The sequence below is a fragment of the Phyllobates terribilis genome, unplaced genomic scaffold, assembly GCF_046119375.1.
Source record: "Phyllobates terribilis strain yellow unplaced genomic scaffold, ASM4611937v1 Scaffold_8__6_contigs__length_399053987, whole genome shotgun sequence".
Lineage (NCBI taxonomy): Eukaryota > Metazoa > Chordata > Amphibia > Anura > Dendrobatidae > Phyllobates > Phyllobates terribilis.
Window position 1 is genome coordinate 84554032 of NW_027362768.1, and position 23574 is coordinate 84577605.

Sequence of the window (23574 nt, forward strand, 5' to 3'; positions counted from 1 at the left end):
CACTGTAAATCAGACCGTGAATCCACAGGAACATCTGAACCTCTTGTGCAGAATTTCTGCAGCAAATTCCAACAGCTGATCTTTAAAGGGCACCTGTTATGTAAAATAGCGCTAATAATCTGAAGATATGGGATTAATCAGCAGGTCAATAGCGTTCTGACACTGTGCGGCGCCAGCACTGAGAGCCCCGCTGCCAGGAGGAAATTCCCTTTATTCCCCCACCTCCCGGCAGCCTCGCTCTTTCGGAGTGAGTTCAGTCATTGCTCAGCAAATAGAGAGTGGTGGCTGTAACCACACCCCAGCACTGACTGACAGCTGGGTCAGCATTAGAGATGGCTGTCAGTCAGTGCCAGGAGCGCAGTGCATATAGTTAATTTCCTCCCGGCAGTGGGGCTCTCAGTATGGCGGCAGTGCAATTTCAGAGCTCTATTAACGTGCAGGTTTACCCCATACCTGCAGATTAATAGCGTTATTTTACTTTACAGGTTCCCTTTTAAAAAAAAAAATCAATATACAAACTAGTTGCGGAATTTATTTTTAATGTAGCAGGTAAAAAATCCAAATGTAACTCATGCCGATCAGTGGCGGATAAACCACCGATTGTGGACCTTATCCAGCATGGCCATAACCAGCCTATCCATACAAGTCTCTACTGTAGGTGCCATGCAGAGGCTATAGTAAGGGTCTGCCGGTTCTGGGCTGTACACCCCTGCAGTTTTTGATCCGTGACCCTACTAATGTTATGTCTCCATTTACAGCCAGAATGGATCCAGAAGCTCTTCATGAGGGTGCTGCAGAAAGTCTTCAATGTTGGGATAGAGCAGTTTTATATGGTATGTATCTATGGAATACGTGGAATATGCTGCGGGATTAAAGTAATTGTCACAACTGGACAAGTTATTACCTATACATAGGATAGGGGTCTGACCCACCTTGTTAATGGGTGATAGTTCACCTAGTTAGGGTGATCCTTTTAATTTGCTGTCTCCTATGGTCCCCACTAATTTATCTTGTATCACACACTGGATTTATGAATCGTTCTGATAGATGGTTAAATTGGGTGCGTTTGGTGACCATAGAATCGAAGGCAATGACTTCATCTTTCTTTGGCTGTTTGCTCATTGTGGACTGAGGTTGTCTACTACTTTTACATTGATGCCCCTGTGAAGCCCAGCTGTGCTTGGTATCACAAGTCCTAGAAGGGTGTATTGAAGGATTCCTCCACAAGAGGCCCCCATAACCATTCACACATCTTCACCTTCCTCCTCAGACCACCAGAGGGAGCCTGTTAGGGAGATATATAAGGGAAGGTGGAGCCAGGCAGCAGTTAGTCTAGTCTAGACTGGAGTTGACAGAAAGCACCTGTTGAGAGAGTTCCTGCAGTGCAAAAGCAAGAGAGAGGTTAGCCTGCAGTGGAGCACAGTCCAGACTCTGTTGTTGCTCAGAGAGGTGAGCTTTAGGTGTGCCGGCGTCATAAGATCGGTGAAGTGCGGCACGCTGCCGTTAGTGTGAGTAGCCTATTGAGGGCCCTAGTAGGCCGAAGGCAAAAGAGTAGAGAGTTAGTTCATAGGGGGCAGAGGAGCTTAATTAGCTCACCCCAAAGAAGCAATTACCGGACACCGGGTCCGAAGCTTACCGGGATCTCCACGACCCAGTAAGATAAACCGGAATCCCTGGAGAACTACAGGTTCCAGGATCGCTAAAGCGCTGATACGTACCAGAGCCAGGAGACACATAGGCCCCGTAGTTTGGAAGCGTGCACTCCAAGAGAAGGCCCTACCACAAGGTCAGCCAGCGCAGGACAGAGACAAAGTTAGGCCTAGCTCCAGGCAGGTCAGAAACTTAGTACGCAGAAGCAAGAACCAGGAGGGCCAAAACCTGCTCATTGGGGAGGATCCGGACATACACCCTTCACCCTACAGTGCTCCGGGGAGTGCCTGAAATTCCACCAGTAAAAGGTACTGAAGTGACTATCGTGTCTGTCCCTGTTCTTGCTCTGACCCGGCGGAGTCTTTGTCCTGCATCCCCGTTCTTATACTGCCTTGAGGCCCAGCTCCACCTGTGGGGAGCTATACCATCAAGCTGCCTTATCACCGGCCTCAGTGGACTGCGCAGCGCTGGTGATCTTCACCAGAAGCCACAGGTGGCGTCACAAACTCTTTCTTTTATAAAAATCAACCCCCTTTTTAAGGAGAGACCCCCAGGGTACGGGCCCGGGAGCCGACCACCGCGACATCCCTAAAGGCCAGGCCAAAGGCCCGGGTACCGAGTTATCCCCATTCCCCTGGGCTAGTCACCCCATCCTTAGGATACATCATCAATGTCTCATCAGCCGGGGTCCGACACCTGACACCCCCACCGATCAGCTGGTATTGGTGTTGGCGGCGGCCGCCAGCTGGAAGTACTCACTTGCCAATCTGCTCCATCTTCTGGTAGTTGCCGCCACAGGGTACTGCACATCTACCTTTTATTGGTTTGAATAGGAAGCGGATGTCTAGTACCAAGCCCGGCCACTATCAGAAGATGGCCAGCTCCACAAGTGAGTACTCCCGGTTGGTGGTGGCCGCCGACACCGATAACAGCTGACTGGCGGGTGTGCCGGGTGTTGGACCCCGGCCGATCAGACATTGATGCTCTATCCTAAGGATATGTCATCAATGTAAAAGTAGTGGACAACCTCTTTTAAAGGAATACTCAGCTTGCAGAAAAAATATAGGTAGTAAAGTTTTCTCAAAATCCTCTAATGGTTCCCATAATGTATGTGCATGCAACGTCTTCAACACGTGGATTCTGTTCCTAGACCACCTGAAAAAGTGCCTGGGGAAACGCTCAAAAAAGAGAACATAGGCAATTCTATGGAAAAACAACTTGCTGTTCCTATGTTCAGGCTTTAGAATGTCTTTTAGCCGCTTCAAAAGATGCCAAGTGGTTAAAAGAAAAGACCACTCCACTCCATTCTTCAGGTGGCTTCTGCTAAGGCAACACTCTGTACTTTACAATACAAGTCCATGAGAAGGCTCAGAAGATGCCGTGGGATCTTTTTGAGCATTTTCCTAGTGTTGTCACTTCAGAAGCCTCTAGCAATTTCTTCATTGTAGAATAGAGCAAAAGCAAAAAATGAGGCTTCTGGAGAAAAAACCCACAGGCTTGTCCTGAAGGGTCTTCCTTTTAGAAAATCTGTCGGGTTGGCATGTATGTACAGTGGGGAAAATAAGTAATTGATACACTGCTGGTTTTGTAAGTTTTCCCACCTACAAAGAATGGAGAGGTCTGTAATTTTTATCGTAGGTACACTTCAACTGTGAGAGACAGAATCTAAAAATAAAAAACAGAAAACCACATTGTATGATTTTTACATAATTAATTTGCATTTTATTGCATGAAATAAATAAGTATTTGATACAATAGAAAAACAGAACTTAATATTTAGTACAGAAACCTTTATTTACAATTACAGAGGTCAGACGTTTCCTGTAGTTCTTGACCAAGTTTGCACACACTCCAGCAGGGATTTTGGCCCACTCCTCCATACAGGTACAAAGCCAAAGACTTTGCCTCATTCTTCAAGCAGAAGATTGACACCATCAGACAAAGCTTTTGCCTAAAGTCTCCCCAGCCCCTCCTCACACCTACTCAATCTTCCTCCTCCAAAACCAGCTTGTCCACTATTACGGAAGACCAATTTTCCTCCTTACTCTTCAAATCACACCTCACCACCTGTGAACTTGACCCAACCCTTACCCACCTTTTCAACCTGTCACTAACAACTGGTGTCTTCCCCCCCCATGCTTCAAACTTTCCTCAATCACACCCATCCTGAAAAAGCCCTCCCTTGACCCATCCTCTCTGACTAGCTATCGCCCCATATCACTTCTCCCTACTGGAACAACACGTCCATTCTGAACGGTCTTCCCACCTCTCCTCCTGCTCTCTTTGACCGCCTCCAATCTGGCTTCCAACCACACCATTCTACGGAAACTGCCCTGACTAAAGTCACCAACAATCTACTAACCGCCAAATCCAAGCGACACTACTCTGTCCTTCTCCTCCTAGACCTGTCATCTGCCTTGGCATCAAAGACTTGGCCCTATCTTGGATCTCCTCATAATTACCAGACAGGACATTCAGTGTCTCCCCCTCACACATCAACTCCTCATTTCACCCCCTATCTGTCGGTGTCCCCCAAGGTTCAGTCCTAGCACCCCTGCTCTTCTCCATCTACACCTTTGGCCTGGAACAACTCATAGTCTCATGGCTTTCATTATCACCTCGATGCTGACGGCACACAGATCTACCTCTCTGGACCCGATATTTCTTCCTTACTAACCAAAATCCCACAATGTCTGTCCGCTATCTCATTCTTCTTCTCTGACAGATTTCTAAAACTTAACATAGATAAAACAGAATTCATAGTCTTTCCACCATCTCATTCATCCCCCCCCCCACCTGACCTATCTATCAACGTCAATGGCTGTCCACTCTCTGCAGTCCCTCAAGCTCACTGCCTTGGGGTAACCCTGGACTCTGATCTCTCCTTCAAACCACATATCCAAGCCCTTTCTACTTCCTGCCGACTCCAACTCAAAAATATCTCCCTGATCCGCACAATCCTCAACCACGAATCTGCAAAAACACTAGTGCACGCCCTCATCATCTCCTGCCTCGACTATTGCAACCTCCTGCTCTGTGGCCTCCCCTCCAACACACTCGCACCCCTCCAATCTATCCTAAACTCTGCTGTCTGACTCATCCACCTGTCCCCATGCTAATCCCCAGCCTCTCCCCTCTGTCAATCCCTTCACTGGCTCCCCATTGCACAGAGAATCCAGTTCAAAACCCTAACTCTGGCACACAAAGCCATCCACAACCTGTCTCCTCCTTATATCTCTGACCTAGTCTCCCGGTACATACCTGCACGCAACTTCCCATCCTCACAAGATCTCCTTCTCTACTCGCCTCTTATCTCCTCTTCCCATAATCGCATACAAGATTTATCCTGTGCATTTTCCCCTACTCTGGAACTCTACCGCAACACATCAGACTCTCGCCTACCATGGAAACCTTCAAAAGGAACCTGAAGACCCACCTCTTCCGACAAGCCTACAACCTGAAGTAACCATTGCTCAACCATACTGCTGCACGACCAGCTCTACCCTCACCTACTGTATCCTCACCTATCCCTTGTAGATTGTGAGCCCTCGGGGGCAGGGTCCTCTCCTCTCCTGTACCAGTCGTCGACACGTTTTGTTAAAGATCTTTGTAATAGTTCATGTATGTATACCCCTTTTTCACATGTAAAGCACCATGGAATAAATGGCGCTATGATAATAATACAGATCTTCTCCAGATCTTTCAGGTTTTGGGGCTGTCGCTGGGCAACATTGAGTTTAAGCTCCCTCCAAAGATTCTCTAGTGGGTTCAGGTCTGGAGACTGGCTAGGCCACACCAGGACCTTGAAATGCTTCTTACAGAGTCACTCCTCAGTTGTCCTGGCTATGTGTTTCTTGTCATTGTCATGGTGCAAGACCCAGCCACCACCCATCTTCAATGCTCTTACTGACTGTGAGGGAAAGAGGTTGTTGACCAAAATCTCGAAGCATGACCCCCATTCTTTCTCCCTTCAATATGATGCAGTCGTCCTATCCCCTTTGCAGAAAAACACCCACAAAGTATGATGTTACCCCCACCATGCTTCACGGTTGTGACGGTGTTCTTGGGGTTGTACTCGCCCTTCTTCTTCCTCCAAGCACGGCGAGTTAATTCCAAAAAGTTCTATTTTGGTGTCATCTGTCCACATGACCGTCTCCCATGCCTCCTCTGGATCATGCAGATGTTCATTGGCAAACTTCAAACGGGCCTGGACATGTGCTGGTGCGAGCAGGAGGACCTTGCTTGCCCTACAGGATTTTAATCCATGACGGAGTAGTGTGTTACTAACGGTAATGTTTGAGACTGTGGTCCCAGCTCACTTCAGGTCATAGACCAGGACCTCCCGTGTAGTTCTGGGCTGATTCCTGACCTTTCTCAGAATCATCCTTACCCCACGAGACAAGATCATGGTTGGAGCCCCAGACCGAGGAAGATTAACAATCATCTTGTGTTTCGTCCATTTTCTAATAATTGTTCCAATAGTTGTTGCCTTCTCACCAAGCTGCCTGCCTATTGTCCTGTAGTTCATCCCAGCCTTGTGCAGGTCTACAATTTTGTCCCTGGTGTCCTTAGACAGCTGTTTGGTCTTGGCCATGGTGGAGAGGCTGTAGCGTGATTGATTGCGTGTGGACAAGTGTCTTTTATACAGGCAACGAACAGGTGCAATGAATACAGGTAATGAGTGCAGAGTAGGAGGGCATCTTAAAAAAATCTTAACAGGTCTGTGAGAGCCAGAATTCTTGCTGGTTGGTAGGTGATCAAATACTTAATTAAATTGCATTTTATTGCATGAAATATTTAAAAATCATACAATGTGATTTTCTGTTTTTATTTTTAGATTCTGTCTCTCACAGTTGAAGTGTACCTACGATAAAAATTACCGACTTCTCCATTCTTTGTAGGTGGGAAAACTTGCAAAATCGGCAGTGTAATTGGAAATCGTTTAGAAGTCTGATACATCACAGCGTTGCTGGTGTGTTCAGAGCCTTAGTGGTACATTTAGAAGAGCCGGGTCTGATCTGCTGAGGGTTCATTATTCGGTTACATTACAGTGATAAGAGAGGTGCATTTATTTTCTTTTCTTTACATAATTCAATTCATATATTACAGGTGCCGGTGGGTTTAGACATTCAGTACCCTCATCTGGTGGAAGGTTTCGCTCCTGTGGCTTATATTGTGAAGCTCATGTACGTATACCTTATACATAGGGATTTCATGTATCTATACCTTATACATAGGGACTTACTCTTACCGTAATCCTTTTTGTAGTATGGCACTACTGTATTTTGCACATAAAATGTTTTTCCAAGCCCATCATAACTTGCCCATATCACGGGTGGCACTGATTTGTGGTACATATGAATGACTTTATTTGCCCTCAGTGTAATTCACAGACACTTTACCAGGGAAATGGCAATGCCTCTTTACTGGATTTTCCAGTCAATTAGTGGAAGTCGTCATTCTGAAGCTCGTATGCTCATTAACTGTCTGGTATCAGTTTGCTATTCTGCTTGCCACCTGTGGCACCGCTCCGTGTGCGGTGTTACTTTTTGCTCAGTGTGCTAGGCCTCAGTCTACCCTTAGTGAAGCGGCTTGCGCTGTACCCCTCTTTGCCCAATGTGTTGTGCCGCTCTCTATCCCCGGTGCTGCTGCGGCGTGCGCTGTGCCGCTCTCTATCCCCGGTGCGGCGGCGGCGTGCGCTGTGCCGCTCTCTATCCCCGGTGCTGCTGCGGCGTGCGCTGTGCTGCTCTCTATCCCCGGTGCTGCTGCGGCGTGCGCTGTGCCGCTCTCTATCCCCGGTGCGGCGTGCGCTGTGCCGCTCTCTATCCCCGGTGCTGCTGCTGCGGCGTGCGCTGTGCCGCTCTCTATCCCCGGTGCTGCTGCGGCGTGCGCTGTGCCGCTCTCTATCCCCGGTGCTGCTGCGGCGTGCGCTGTGCCGCTCTCTATCCCCGGTGCGGCGGCGGCGTGCGCTGTGCCGCTCTCTATCCCCGGTGCGGCGGCGTGCGCTGTGCCGCTCTCTATCCCCGATGCGGCGGCGGCGTGCGCTGTGCCGCTCTCTATCCCCGGTGCGGCGGCGGCGTGCGCTGTGCCGCTCTCTATCCCCGGTGCGGCGGCGGCGTGCGCTGTGCCGCTCTCTATCCCCGGTGCGGAGGCGGCGTGCGCTGTGCCGCTCTCTATCCCCGGTGCGGCGGCGGCGTGTGCTCTTCAGGTCCTTTGGTGAGATGCTCCTTTGGACAACTTGTGCTGTCCCTGAAAAATTGTATTGGGAACACTGCATTAAAAGATCCAGTTATCAGTTTTACTTCCAGATCTTTCCCTAATCCTCTTTATTCTATGCTGGTAACTGTTGTTCTGTCTTGTCTATATAATATAGGGCCCGCTTCTTGCCACTATGCCTCATATATGACTTTCACCCATCTGATGTTCTAAATCCAAGTAAGTACCACCAGTGCTAGTACTCCATAGCCCGCAGCCTGAAGTACTTTGTACTGACTTGTAGACTCTCATCCTTGGTTTAGAAGGGAAGAGGACCCTCTACTTGCTGAGTGGAATTGTAAACTTCCTCCATTTCAGGGATACCCGTAAAGTGGTCTACACAACCTTCTGCTTAAACTACGTAAGGACCACGACAGGCTAACACTTCTGCTGCTGTCGCCCAATTTCTGTCACTGATCATGTCGCTGTGTGTGTTTGTTTTTTTTGTAGAAATCGATTTTGGACAATATAAACCAACAGCAGAAAACAATTCAGGAGTTGGAGGCTAAAATTGAGAAACTCTCGTAAGTCTTTTCAGAAGGATTTCTCTCTTTTCATCAGTGTCGGCTTCATGGATTCCTCTGCAGTTTGTAGAATGAGCAGAATCCTGCCAGCCTGCCCCTTTTTCAACATTTCCCTTCTTTCCCCTAGTGCTTTGTGCACACTGTCCAAATTACCTTCTGCCCCAAGGAGGAAGCCCACCTCTCATCCTTGTATGTGGTTAACCAGAAAGGGGAGATTAACCTTTAACTGGGTTTTCTCATCTTAGATGGGTAAAATTGTAAAGTTCCTCGTGAAAACAGGCATCTTTTTTGCAATTTACTTTTCATTAAAAATCCTCTCCATTCTCAAGAACGGAGGGATTTTTAATTCTATAGTTTACTGCAGTGTATCAGATGTGACCAGTCTCCTACGCAAGGAGCGCAGTAAAGTGAGTTATAGGATGTGCTGCTGTAGATGGGAGGAGAGGACGGGCAGTAAAGTGAGTTACATGACGTGCTGCTGTGGCTGGAGGCAGAGGAGAGGACGGGCAGCATAGTGAGTTATAGGACGGGCAGCATAGTGAGTTATAGGACGGGCAGCATAGTGAGTTATAGGACGGGCAGCATAGTGAGTTATAGGACGGGCAGCATAGTGAGTTATAGGACGGGCAGCATAGTGAGTTATAGGACGGGCAGCATAGTGAGGCAGAGGACGGGCAGCATAGTGAGGCAGAGGACGGGCAGCATAGTGAGGCAGAGGACGGGCAGCTGTGACTGGAGGCAGAGGACGGGCAGTATAGTGAGGCAGAGGACGTGCTGCTGTGGCTGGAGGCAGAGGAGAGGACGGGCAGTATAGTGAGTTATAGGACGTGCTGCTGTGGCTGGAGGCGGAGGAGAGGACGGGCTGCTGTGGCTGGAGGCAGAGGAGAGGACGGGCTGCTGTGGCTGGAGGCAGAGGAGAGGACGGGCTGCTGTGGCTGGAGGCAGAGGAGAGGACGGGCTGCTGTGGCTGGAGGCAGAGGAGAGGACGGGCTGCTGTGGCTGGAGGCAGAGGAGAAGACGGGCAGTATAGTGAGTTATAGGACGGGCTGCTGTGGCTGGAGGCGGAGGAGAGGACGGGCTGCTGTGGCTGGAGGCAGAGGAGAGGACGGGCTGCTGTGGCTGGAGGCAGAGGACGGGCAGTATAGTGAGTTATAGGATGTGCTGCTGTGGCTGGAGGCAGAGGCTCAGTATAAGGGAATATGTTTGTGTTAGCTTAGACCCAGCCTCTCTTTCTGAAGTCCGTCTGGGCATCTCTGCTGCTGGACACAGATTTACCTGAACGACGACCAGTGAATAGCAAATTGGGATAAAGTGAGCACCCTCATACCCCGCATTCTAGAGAGATTTTATGAATCGAAGACATAATTTTATTTTATTTTTTTAATGAAATGATTTGCACTCTTGTTATTTGACTCCTAATCTATAACCTGAAGCAAAATGTCTAAGTGAAGTGACCATTTATTCCAAGGAAAACTTACACCCTTTTCCTTTTCTCCCTAGGACTGTCCCACCTGAACAACAAGCAGAATTCAAAACCCTTTCTGGTGAAATTCATGATCTGCAGCAATCCATAAGCCAGGAGTATCGTGCAAAAGACGTGAGTCCTATACATGTCATCACAAAGAGCCCTGGGGCAATGTCATTACAGCATCACTCCCAACTTCCCCTCTGTGCATGTTATTGGGGGTTACCCTCCTGTTAGACTCCATTGTTAGGGGAAAAGGAGAAACCCTACATGGCTGGACCTTTGTCTCAAGAAAAAAAGAAACCTTTTTCCTTTTTAGGGTCCGTGAATGTGACCACTTATATTTCAGTAATTATTGCTTCCTAAAGCGTTATCATGCTTGGGTGATACGGAAACCTCTGCGGCTACTTTCTGCCATTTCACCAGGAGCGATCACATAATTGTGTAGGTGACCACTAAAGTCGCCATCCTTCTTGGACTTGTTAGTTTGAGTTAAGTGCTCGCCTTTGATGAGAACGGGTTAGCAAAAAAAAAAAAAAAAAAAAAAGGGTTTAAAAAAATTAAAGGGGTTTTCCACTACTTTTTCACCCTCCTGTTATGTAGTATCATAGCTCTTCAAAACAATACCTTTTGTAATATACTTGCATTAGATGTATAGCTTCTATGAGTGCATCTCAGCAGGGATCACATGGGGCTGGATTAAGATGGAGATTCTTCTTCCTCCTCTGTTTTGTATGATACTTTCCTTTTTCCGAGTATGGATGTATTTACTGGCACATAATAGCTAGATTAATGAATAAAAAATGAAATTAGTTGGGGTAGTGGATAACTTCTTTAAAGTAAAACAATATTTTTTAAGTACTATAAATATAAAATTGCTTAACCCATTTGCTGTATACTGTAAGGAAAAAAAAAAATCAAAATCCCCCTCAAATTGTTGTTTTTTTTTTTCCTTTGTTCCCCACAATTGTTACTAAAACGTGTTCAAAATATCCTTAAATTTTGCAATTAAAAATGTCAGCTCACTGTGCAAACAGCTCTCCTATGTTTGCGTGGGTTTCCTCCGGGTACTCTGATTTCCTCCCACACTCCAAAGACATACTGATAGGCTAGACTGTGAGCCCCAATGGGGACAGTGATGATTATGTCTGTAAAGCGCTGTGGAATATGATGGCGCTATATAAGAAAAGAATATTATTATTAATAATAATTTCTTTTTTAAATATTGTGTAGTACGTCAAATGCGCAGCAGATCACTTGGGTGTGTGGGTTCTGTGACTCCATCGGTCACTCAAAATGCTTCTCTGCGGTGCTTTCTCTAGAAAGCAAAAAAGATCTGAATGATCGTTACGGTTTCAGTCGAGCATCTAATACACGCAGTGCCCCACGAGAGTGCTGCGTATATGCTTAGTGAGCTCTTGTAATAACTAATATACTTACATCTTGGGTTTTATAGCTCGTCCTTCAGGAAAAGATTGCACAACAAAAAGCCGACCTTGCTGAAAAAATGAAGAAACTGGTAAGTACAATTCTAAAACAAAATTATATATATATATATATATATATATATATATATATATATATATATATATATATATATATATATATATATATATATATATATATATATATATATATATATAAATAATCACTGAGCAAAGAGTAAAGAATGTGTTTAAAGTGGTTGTCCATTCCAAATCGATAAGTCTGCAGTCACTCTGTTTGACTGCAGACTTATGAATTCCCCCAGTGCAGGCACTATCCGCTGCGGGGATTTGCCGGTTTCTGATCCAGGACTGGAGGCTGTGTGAGTTATACATACCCTCAGCTAGTGGGCGCGGCCTGGCTCTCTCCATACACTTGTATTGAGCGACGCTACGCCCCGACTAGTGACGCGACCGTCCATTCGTGGCTGACTAGAGAGCGTGACCTCGCTCCATACAAGTGTATAGAGCCAGGCAGCGCTCACTGGCTGGGGGTATGTATAACTCATACATCGCCTCTGGTCCCGGCTCCAAACCGGCGAATCCCCGCAGCAGACAGTGCGTGTCTCCCAGAGGGACTGCAGACTTATCGATTTTGATTGGGCAACCCCTTTAAAATGATGCAGTAAGCATTGCTTGTCCCCTGAATCTCATTGCTCCAGTGGGTTTAGATGTGATGACTACAATCGGTCGTGTGACCACTGCAAGCAATCACTGGCCTCAGCAATGCCATTTAAATGTATGGTACTTCTCTGAGGTCAGCGATTTGTCAGCAGCGTTCACTGACAGGATGTCACGGCTTCCAGTACCAATAGAGACCACCTAATTGACAGATTTTCTACATAAGCTCCTACAACTTCACATTTAGTATTCCTCTATAAGGGTATGTACACAATCAAATCTGCTGCAAATACTGATGTTTCCAGGAAAAACGCAGCATAAAATAGGCTAGTTTTTGATGCACGTTTTTCCATTCATTAGAATAGATGATAAACGTAGAAGAAATTGGCATGCTGCAGATTTGACACTGGTTCAAATCTGCAATGAAAAACACCTTCAGGGATCTTGTTCACTTCTGGTACTAGGAAATCCTTCAGTTTTTATGACAAACCTGTACAGAAAAAAAAAAACGTGACAAAAGTGCAGCAAATACTTAAAGCTCACCTGTCAACAGGATTGTGCTCAGTATACTACATACACTGTCAGGTGGGTGAAATTACCCTGATTAAAATGATACCTTGGTTCACAGGTACAGGACAGATTTCATCAACCAAGGTATTATTTTAATCAATGTAATGTCGCCTACCTGACAGTGTATGTGGTTTACGGAGCACAATCCTGCTGACAGGTACGCTTTAATGTGTGCACAGACCCTAAGGAGATTTCCAAGATTTGAATAGTGATGATATAGGAGAGATCATCCAATTCTAATATGTGGAGATCTAACCCCGACTGCTGGGCTGCAGCAAACACAGTTCCCTCTTTGCCATTCACCAGACACAACCAATACTAAATCTACAGAGGTGTACCTGGTGAACTTCGTTCAGCTGGATGTGCGGCGTTAAAGGGTTTTTCCGATCTCCAAGATCTCCCAGTTCTTCTGATTCGCTATGTCAATTACCCGATGTGTAGGGCAATGCAGTAGCTTAGGTATCCATGGTTACGACCACTATGGACTAACGATCACTATGAGTGGTTGTAATCAGTTCTGTGAAGTCTGAGTTTGAGTCAATATAAATGTACAGTAGTACAATGCAGGATGGGCTGTGAATGTTTTCATAAGAATTTGGGAAAGTTATGAAATGTCCTATAAATGTCTGTTGTGTTCCTGATCTAAGGGTCTCGGCTTTTAGTTCAGATGAATCTGTGCTGCACTTTATGTACATGCTCAGTAGCGAGGCCGTGCTGTGGAGTCGGAAGTCAGGGAAATTGAGGAGTCGGTGGTTTGGCTTACCGACTCCACAGCCTTGATCGTAACCATAGATACCTTAGCTACTGGAATGCCCTGCACATAGGGTAAGCGATAAAGCGAATCAGAAGAACTATACTAGATTTCTAATTGGAGGTATTTGCTAATATTATTATTACACCTGCTACATATTGGGATAGGATCTTGGAGAAGGGACTACTCCTTTAAGTCCCGCTCTACATTTTAGACTAATGGCTGAACCCATCGATATTGACCGGTTCTGCTGACAGTCTATTGTGCATGGGGGATCCAGACAATGTATTGCTTGGTCTAATATCGATCTGGCATAACCAATTTCACATTGCTGATCTTATGGTCTCCAGGAAATAATTCGCCACCAGCGGCTCTCTCATAGAGAACACAGGAGCGCTCCTATGTGTGGGAAAGTCAGCCGAGATGGCTGCTCGCCAAGTATCATTCGATCAACGGCCATCTAATGTGTATGGGGGGGTTTTAGACCGCCACTGATCTGATATTGGCGAGGTTTAGAATAGACTGCCAATATTAAATCCCCAGGCCACTAGTCTAATGTCCTGGCTGTATATCTTCAGTAAATGCCATGTGGATGTTTTCCCTCTGATGAACATATCTCTTTGGCACAGAATCAGCACAAGCTATCCATTGCCACCATGAAGGAAGAACAAGAGCGCATGAAATCCCAGGTAGTGGAGTCTCCGGAACAGCGCAAGAATAAAACTGAGCGGATGAAAGAAAATGTCCACAGGCTGAAGCAAGCACGGGTAAGATCAAGGAATGCCTCGAATGCCCCCGTTGTCTGTCGGCCACTGTGTAATCTATAAATCGTCACCCCCAGTTATTTCTCCTGTCATCTGTCCCTTGTAATCTCTGGAAAACTTCTGAAAGCTTCTGTATATGACATTGTCTTCACAGCAAGAGACCAGTGAGAAGTGTGATCATTATCGGGAGAGGGTGACCGTGGCCTGCCTGTGGCAGTCAGACGTGCAGGCCTATAACAAGAAGCTGCACAGTATCGAGACCTACCTAGAGCTTTACAGGAAGATCCTGGAGGAGGTACTGTGCCATACGGCAGAGGTCCCCAACCTTTTTTGCACCAGGGACCGGCTTTAAGCAAGACCAGTTTTCCATGGCCCGGTGGGGGTGGGGGCGGGGCTTTGGTCATATGGGGGTGGGGTTATGGAGGGGTGGAGCTGTATGGGGAGGATGCTGGCGGGACCTCGGTGTACAGCGCTGCTAAGTAGCAGCATTGTACATTGAGCGTCAGTGTATACAGCGCTGCTGCTTAGCAGCGCTACACACTGAACACCGGTACCGGGAGCCGCGTCACTGAAGCCAGTCTGCTGCCCCAGCACGCCCCACATAACATGTTCTGCCGGGGGCGTGTCAGTGAGGAGAGCCTGCCGCCCCACCCCGTCAGGAACACACCATGCTGTGCAGGAGGGCCGCGTCACTAAGACCCGCCCCGTGACGTACAACAGGTACCATGCTGTGCTGTGGAGGGCTGCGTCACTAAGACCCGCCCGACGCCCCACCCCGTCCTGCATAATGTTCTCTGCCGGGAGCTGCGAGCTGTCACGGCTATGGCAGAAAACATTATAAATCCACACAGAGCGAGCTCTGACCAGGCGCAGGGCCGCGGAGCTAGCTGTCAGCGGCGCCGCGGACCGGCTGAAAAACCCCAACGGCCCGGTCCTGGTCCGCGGACCGGCGGTTGGGGACCTCTGCCATACGGGACTCCTTATTCTGCATAGATTCGGACTAGGCGTCTATCACTTTCGGGCATTATACTACGTGGTGTTTTTCTCTTAGATTCGACAAAAAGAGGAACAAATTGTTAATAAGAACCTGGAGCTGAAATCCAGCGCTACTGAAGAGACCCAGCTAAAAAGAACTATCCAGATAAAGAAAGAGAAGCTGGCCAAAATGGATATCAAGAATCAGAAGAAAGTAGAGGATTTTGTGCAGCGGAAAAACGAGATCTTGGAGTGAGTTTTCTTCCCCGTCACTATTTTGTCTTGCTACCGAATTACGTGTGAGCTCTCATCTGGACAACCCTAATGGCCATCCATACAGCGATCCCAGTGTGGGATGTATGGCTGCAGAACAGCATTTCTCTGATGAAGGCAATGTTTCACTTCACAGGATTTTGTTAAAAAAATCTCAACAGCACATTGTGCATGTTCAAACCAAGCACCCTTGGTGTGGCAAACAGTTCGATGCACCCTTCCACTTACTTGTTTTCTATCTCTCTCTGCCCGCCTCTTCCATGATTGAAAGCTTTAGCTTTACAGGTGTTAGAGGAGATCAGTGATAGATGGAAAACAAGTAGGTGGGAAGGTGCATTGAATGGTTTAGCCATACCAAGGGTGCACAGAGTGCCTGTGCTTGGTATAAACAGTCATTTTGTGCTGATGGACTCCCATAAAAAGGGATGCCCAACCAAAATGAAAAAAAAAAACAATAAATGTACATTTAAAGGCAAGTTGTATAACCTTCCCAGCTGCCCTGATTGTTAGGGGTTCTCTCCGGTCCTGGATTATACAGCTCCTCTCTGCTCCTGTGCTTGGCTCAGGAAATTTTTAGGCTATGTGCCCACGATGCAGAAATGCTCCAGATTTTTCCTGAGCGTTTCTGCATCTCCCTGGCAGAAAAAAACGCATGCAGATTTTACATGCGTAAGTGAAGCGTTTTACATGCGGAAGTGAAGCGTTTTACATGCGGAAGTGAAGCGTTTTACATGCGGAAGTGAAGCGTTTTACATGCGGAAGTGAAGCGTTTTACATGCGGAAGTGAAGCGTTTTACATGCGGAAGTGAAGCGTTTTACATGCGGAAGTGAAGCGTTTTTAACATACGATTTCACATGCAGGATGTCAAACGCTTTCTAAGCGATTTAGAATCACTTGGAAAAGTGCTTGACAACTTGGTCACATTATATAAATCCATGCAACCGGCATGGATTTATGTTGTGTGACCAAGTTACGATGCTGCAAATGCCACATCAATAGTAATAAAAATATAACATTATACTCACCTTCAGATGGCCCCCGGTATCCTTAGTGATGCGTCCGGTATCTTCGGTGGCTCCCGGTGCTCTAAAAAGGACCTTCCATGACATCATTTAGTCATGCGATGGTCATGCGACCATCACCTGACTGCAGACGTCAGCGGTCGCGTGACCGTCACATGACTAAATGACGCCACGGAAGGTCCTTGCAGACCACCGCCGGAAGCAAAGGAGACATCAGCACTGCTTAGAGGAGACCGGGGGGCGCCGGAAAGGTGAATATAAGTTTGTTTTTTTTTTTTTTTTTTTTTTTTTTTTTTTACATTTTAATTCTTTTTTAACTACAGGTATTATGGTACCAGGGTCTGGAGGAGAGTCTACTCTTCTCCGGACCCAGGTACCATCTGCTCATTGGACCGCATGATATCGCATGTGCACGTGTAGTCATGCGGATGTCATGCGGTCCAATGCAAGTCAATGGCGGCTAAAACGCTGCGATTCTGCAAAATAATTGGTAGTGCTGCGGATTTTTCCGCAATGATAATCCGCAGTGGAAATTTCCGCAGCATGTGCACAGCACATGTGGATTATCATTGGGGAACATGGCAGGCCTTCTACCAAGCGTTTTTTAAGCTTTTCCATGGCGGAATTTCCGCTGCGGAAACGCTTAAATGCATAGTGCGCACACAGCCTTATACTGGTGATGTTGGTGAAGGGGACTGGCTGGCTGCTCATTTTAATGGCTGGTGCTGGCTGCTCACTTTAAACTCTGCACCTCCTCCAATCTGGTGCTGCTCTACTGATTCTGAAACCGTTTCCCTTCTGTTCCAAAGTTTATGTTGCCTAGTAATAAAAATGTAAGTGTTCCCTTCAGCCAACTGGGCGTACACTACAGGACTTCTTTGTGTGCGCGACAGTGTTTTGATTGGCCAGCATCAGGAGAAAACGCAAACGCCCACAGGAAAATCTAAGGTATACACTAAGTTGGCTGAAGGGAAAAAATACATCTTTATTACCAGGAAACATAAACTTTGGAACATAAGAAAGACAAAAACCAATTCAGAATTAGTGAAGAAGCTGCATTTGGAGTCTGAATTTTAAAAAAAATCTACTGAAAAATTAAACTTCTTGATTATTCTGTTGGAAAAGATGATCTTAAAGGTTTTTCTACATCAGGGCTTACATTTCCCTGAGTCCTGTGGTTGAGGGGCTGCCGGGCAGGTAGTTGTGACAGAAGTGATCATCTGCAGGACAGGCCTTTCTATAGGTGCATCAATCTGTGGTTTTGCAGCATAATTGATTTTTTTTTTTTATGCCCATTACACATATTTTAAGGTAATTTGAGGTGATATTTAGAGCAATAGTGAGGTCCAGACATCACCATGTTCTTGGCTGCTGAGGCTCCTCTTTGGAGAGATTGAGAACCTCTTCTTCTGCAGGAGGCCCGTGCTGGAGCATTTGCCATCCTGGTTATAAATTGTGGAGGAATTGAACGTTTGACCAATCTCCTATTTCCACAGAATCTGTAGTCACATTCAAGAAAAGAGACAGGCTGTGCATGGACGCGCGTCACATGTTCTTCAAGAAATCCAACAGATAAGCAATAAGAAAGAGCAGCTCCTGGAGGCAGCAGAAGGGGGCGAGAGAAAGTATCAGGTGAGAGGATTGGGGGTCACTTTCACTAAGCCCTTTAATAACTATGGTGGACTGCTACAGAATCTATTCGGGAAAGAGACAGCCGGTGAGGAGAGAAGCCGCCCATGTCATTGTGTAGCTCCCCAAAAGACTTCTATTCTGCTGTAGTCTAAAATGCCCCAAATATTCAGAACCTGAATCCTCATACTTGGGTGAGCTCAGGGGCTTCTGTGTCCATTAATGATCCATATGAGATGTTCTCATGAGCCGTGGTCTTTTCAATACATTCACCTCGCAGTACCTTGCCTGTACACAGCGAATGACCCCCTTGAGTTTCTAGTTCACTTTAACCTCTTTCTGACATAGGGTGTATTGGTATGTCCTATGTCAGGTGTGGATGCATGGAGCCATCCCACTAATAGCTGCTGATTAATCCCCTAAAAGGGTTGTCCACTACTTGGTCAACCCCTTCCTAAGTGCTGTAGTGCCCCATATAAAATAAAAAAACTCAATTCCCTGCACTGGCATCAATCCAGCAATGTCTGCGCCAGGTCTCCCAGTGCTCGCATGACATTAGATCCAGCGCTTACATGGCCTAACAATCTGCGGCCACCAATGGGCTACTTTGCTGACACTTCATTAATGCGTGTGATCCTGTCCGGGTGCCATTAGGGGCTCATATGAGATATATTTGCCCTATACAGTAATAAAAATTTTTTATCCCGGTGTATCTACCTCCGTTACACCTTTTTCTAGAATAAAAAAAATTAAAACCTAAGCAGTATCATTTATCAAAATAGTATATTATTTAACCCATACAGTAAACACTAAAGCAAAAACAAATCGAAGTACCAGAAATGCAGATTTTCCTTCTCCGCAACTCCCTAACAAGTTGCAATCGAAGCATCATATGGCACCTATAAAAACTACAGCTCGCCATGCGAAAACAAGCCCTCTTATGGCTCCGTCAACTGAAAAATAAGAAAGTTACAGATCTCAGAAAATTGCAACACTAACCTAAAACATTTTTAAAAAATCCTACATATATCTGGTAACACTGTAATTGTACTGACCCAAAGAATAAAGCGGTCTTATCACTTGTACCGCACGTTGAACGGCATAAAAAAAAATATTTATATTAAAAGCAATTCTTGAAATGCTGTTTATTTGTTCATTCTGCCACCCAAAAACTGCAGAAAAGGTTTGGTTCTCATTTGTCTTGCGCTCTACGCAAATCGAGGTTTCTGTCTCACTCCCCGAAAAACTGGGTTCTGATAAAACCTGCAACCGAACCATTCACTATAAAGAGGTAGATGGAGACACTTTGGACCCTGTCTGGTCTATGTTCCCGCTGTGTCCCATCTTTTTAGAGGCGCACACAAGTGTGGTTGACAGTGATTTTGTGCTTGCCTACAAATATGGCAGACCAATGGAGCAGAGGCCGGATGGAGCCCAACGTGTCTCCATGTGCCTCACTACAGTGAATGGTTCCATCTGAATCACTTATTTCGGAGATTTGGAAGTAAACTCTGATACAAGTGCCCAAGATAAATATGAACTGAGCCTTAAAGGGAATATGTCAGAAGATTGTTCCCATGTAATTTAAGTGCAGCATAATGTAGGGGGCAGAGATCCTGATTTTAGTGATGGATTTCTTGCTGTAGAGTTAATGTGATCAAGGTTTTATCAGCAGGATATATAAAAAAACAAAACAAAACACCCTGCTGATGCAAATACGTGAGTTTTGCACAGAGCTGGTGATGACGTCTGCTCTTTCAAGTCCTGGTGTCGCGCTCACAGGGGCACAACATGCTGAGAGGGACGACTAGACTGAGGAGACTAAAAAATGGACTTTAACCGATCTTTAGAAAAAGTATTTCTAATGTGTCAAGCACTATAAAGGGCTGGTTAGGCAGGGAATTGATACAGGAATATACAAATGCTATTGATTCGGGGGGCATGGTGGGACCTGTCGATTGTTTTTATGCCCCTTAAAATAGTCATCCCAAAGTTTGAATATTTTTTTCAAAATGTGTCAAGTTTCCAATATTTTCATAAACTCAAAATTTATCAACCTAAATTTTCCACTAATGTATCCTGAAAAAAATATTCTCAGAAGCAGCGAGACTTGTGGAAGCATCCCTAAGGTATTACACTTAAAGTGATGACCTGACAGATCTGAAAAATTGGGCACAAGCCGGAAGATGAATGTAGGCAAGGGGTTAATAAAATAAAACAAAAAAACAATGCACTTTTATCACTGTTGCGTATCATTTTTACCGCACAATGAACATTGTAAAAATAAAACGCAGTACAGTACATGGTTAAATTAATGGTGTCATTCAGAACCACATCTTGTCCCTCAAACAAAAAAGCCCTTCAGTCAGCGGGGAAACAAAAATATAGTTCTTGGAAGAAGTGGAAAATAAATAAAGCACAAAAGGAAAATTGTCTGCTGTGGGAAGAGAAGAATTAGCCCCTTCTGTGTGATTTTTTTTTTATTTTTTTTCTTCCTAATTTCATTGCATCTCCACCAATTTTCTCCTTTCAGGAAGTCACTACAGGCTTTAGAAACGCGCTGGAGAAATACCACGACAGTTTTCAGAAAGTGTCAGATCGCAGCGCTGCGCGGAGAAAAGAGAAAGTAGCAGAGCTGAATCGGAGGCTGAGCCGACGATAGAAGTCTCCAGTCTGTATTATGTCTTTGTTTTGTTGTTTTAGTAACTAATGGGATTTATTAATCATTAAATAACTTTATTACCCCTGTACAAAGCGGCTGGCCTGTGATTTATCGTGTATCTTTAACATCGGACACGGGAAGATATTTACAACACTTAGTTAGGGAATATGGAAAGTGAAGTAGAATTTTAGATTAAAACACGATTGACCAATCACTTTTACTATTATATTAAATCAAAGATGGCAGTATAGCCGGCTATATAGAAATTTCCCTGGGTGTAAAGGTCCGGTAGCTGTAGCCCACTTTTTTGCTGAATCGTACAGGGCCATGCAAATTCTAAAAAATAAAATAAGCAGAAAATAACCCTGCTCCACAGCTTCTGGTTCGCTGTCTGGTTCTCTCCCCCCCCCCTTTGTTCCTACTTCTATCATCTTTCCTTTTTGACTCCAGGCCAGGACTTCTGACACTTCACGTCGTGAAGTTTTTACACAGGTCATCTCATTGCACATGGAGGCAATTTTGAGACGGAAGCCTGAGCTTGAAGTGAAGAATCCCGAAGAGTGTGTGTGATGGAGGATGAAGAAGAAAAGAAGCGTGGCCGATGAACCGCAGTCCTGTGACTCGATTCTCCCATCTCTATCCCAGAGCACAGTTTGTCTCAGCACGTTTCGCCGAGGAAACTCTGCTTCCTCTTAGGGTCGTATGATAGCTCGCTTACCCTGGAGTTCCAAGAGGAATTCTGTATCTCCAGCTGGAAAAAATCAAGGGGACACCAGCCATTCCCGAGATAAATAGTGGTTGAGGTTAATATTATGAATGGCCTCAATGCCGTCTGTGTATTGTGGTCTACTAAGTTATATTTTAGTTCCCTCACATGGCTTTGTTTATTCCCTATCCGTAATTTACATGTGATTATTGCTAGTGGGGCACACTTGATGTACTTGCCCAGCGAGCATCGCATACATTTCGTTACAAATGTTTTGCAAACCAACAAAGACAATTAATGATTGGGATCTTTTTCAAGAAAATCTTACATTGTTGTTAAAATTTACATATTTAAATCTCTTAGCAATGCATTGAGCGTCTCCCAGAAAATGGAGTAGCTGACAGATGAGTCCACAATAATGAATCCCATGTGCTGAATGGTCACAAGTGTTGGCTTCATTCTGCCAGCAGCACCTCTGGGTGTCTGCTGATGACGGACATTGCATTGTTCAATCTCGTCCGTTGTTCACCTCCTCATCACTCGCTGAAGTGTATCCAGACATACCGGTATTTTTCACACTCCAGCTCTGAACAAAAATGTCATTAAATTTAGTGCATTTTACCATTTCTAAGTGTGTTTGACAGAAATGGACACGAGTGTGTGAGTTTTCGATTGTTCTGATGCTATATAAATGTGAAGCTGATCTATCTTAAGCATTGATAGGCGCTGACACAGGCAGTCAAAGATGCCTCATATATTAAGAGGCATGCACGTGTGCCGGAAACTGAAAACTGCTATTATTTGCACCAATTTCAGGTTGAAATTATAATAAATCTGATGGGCCATGTCTGCCCAAGACCCCATCTCTAAGACCCGTCCAGTTCAAGATTTTGGACAATGGAATATTTCCGAACATAAACGTGGGTGCGGCGGGGGCAGGATGTCACTCGTCTGCTAATTCATGACAAGCTTTGGAGCTATGTACGCCAGAAATCTCACTCTAGTGCTTGACTGGAGTGGGATTTCTGGTGTAGCACATGGAGGCACACGGCACTGGTCAGACGCACCACTTCATGAATCGGGAGCATCTGACTTCGGCACGCCCCCTCATCAAGGACAGCGTTAACAACGTCGGTCTTTATCATTCAGACCCAATGTGTCTAGACTGTTTGGTACTTTCCCATAAAGTTTGTGATGAGGATATGCCAGTGTTATTATGTATTTGTGGATCATTTATTCCTCTCTTGTATGTAAAGCAATGTTCACATTACATCTGTGCACTTAACCTACTGTTCACATCATGAATTTTTCCCAACACATACTGTAATGTTCCCATAGACCACTATTCACCAGACGGAGGGCAAAAGTGTGTTTTCTCTGACCCTGGTTGGCTGTATTGGTTTGCACTTCTTACAGAGGAGGACACTGCAGTGAGACTCATATCATGCAGTATACGTTTTGTTTTACAATGGGTCTCTATGGTGGACGGACGGATGCCCCTATATCCATCTTCACTTTTAGGCACATACCTATCACCCGGCAGTGGCCACAATTAGCTTATATCTAGCCTAAATTGGTGAAAATGCCACTGCTGCAGAACCTCACTGACATTTCTTCCCTTCATTTTCTGTACAGTCTCCAGAGAATTAGTTTTATTTCTTTAACAATCTATATCTGTAGCCATTACGCCCTCTAGTCTAGACCCTGGAGACTTCTAATTCTTAGGTAGGCTCTTTTAGAGTGGCGTCCATATTTGAACTAAAGGATATCCATGCCCATTGGGAATATTCCAGAATTACTGGCCCTTTTCTGACAAACTGGAGCAAAAAAAAAAGTGTTGTGCTATATGTCACAAGTCGATGTGTACACTGGAGTCAAAGAGTGCCCAAAAAATTCAGGCTGAATTTGACCTCCCATCTGCCCAGCTCTTCTAAATTTGAAACACTCAGATGGGTAACATCACTGAGCTTGCCCCCTTTTTCTTCCTGAACCCTCCTGCCTCCAGGGTAATTACTCACAAATCTAGAAAGACTTCACTTCTCCTTCTGTAGGGGAGGAGGAAGGGGGATATGAGACACGTCACGGGTGAGCAGTCAGAGGGGGTAGTTTCCTCAAACCATAATGAGTGCCTTACAAAACTCTGTTCTGCATAGGACCTACTATTTACTACTTTCAAATTTTCTAACTTTCTCCCCGATACATTGATGAATGCTCCAAGTGTC

General features: G+C 45.5%; 1 protein-coding gene across 1 annotated transcript in view; it reads left to right on the forward strand.

The window, feature by feature from the left end:
* The window catches only part of NUF2 (NUF2 component of NDC80 kinetochore complex), a 28101-nt gene extending 7363 nt beyond the window's left edge, over positions 1–20738 (forward strand). The window contains exons 3-14 of the mRNA XM_073642582.1: positions 759–833; positions 6760–6836; positions 8024–8085; positions 8169–8266; positions 8356–8429; positions 9930–10026; positions 11351–11413; positions 13950–14087; positions 14239–14379; positions 15136–15311; positions 17852–17987; positions 20518–20738. Of these exons, the coding sequence (XP_073498683.1) occupies positions 759–833; positions 6760–6836; positions 8024–8085; positions 8169–8266; positions 8356–8429; positions 9930–10026; positions 11351–11413; positions 13950–14087; positions 14239–14379; positions 15136–15311; positions 17852–17987; positions 20518–20646 (1266 nt within the window). The 3' untranslated portion in view covers positions 20647–20738. The remainder of the gene's footprint in view (positions 1–758; positions 834–6759; positions 6837–8023; positions 8086–8168; positions 8267–8355; positions 8430–9929; positions 10027–11350; positions 11414–13949; positions 14088–14238; positions 14380–15135; positions 15312–17851; positions 17988–20517) is intronic.
* Positions 20739–23574: the final 2836 nt, after the last annotated feature.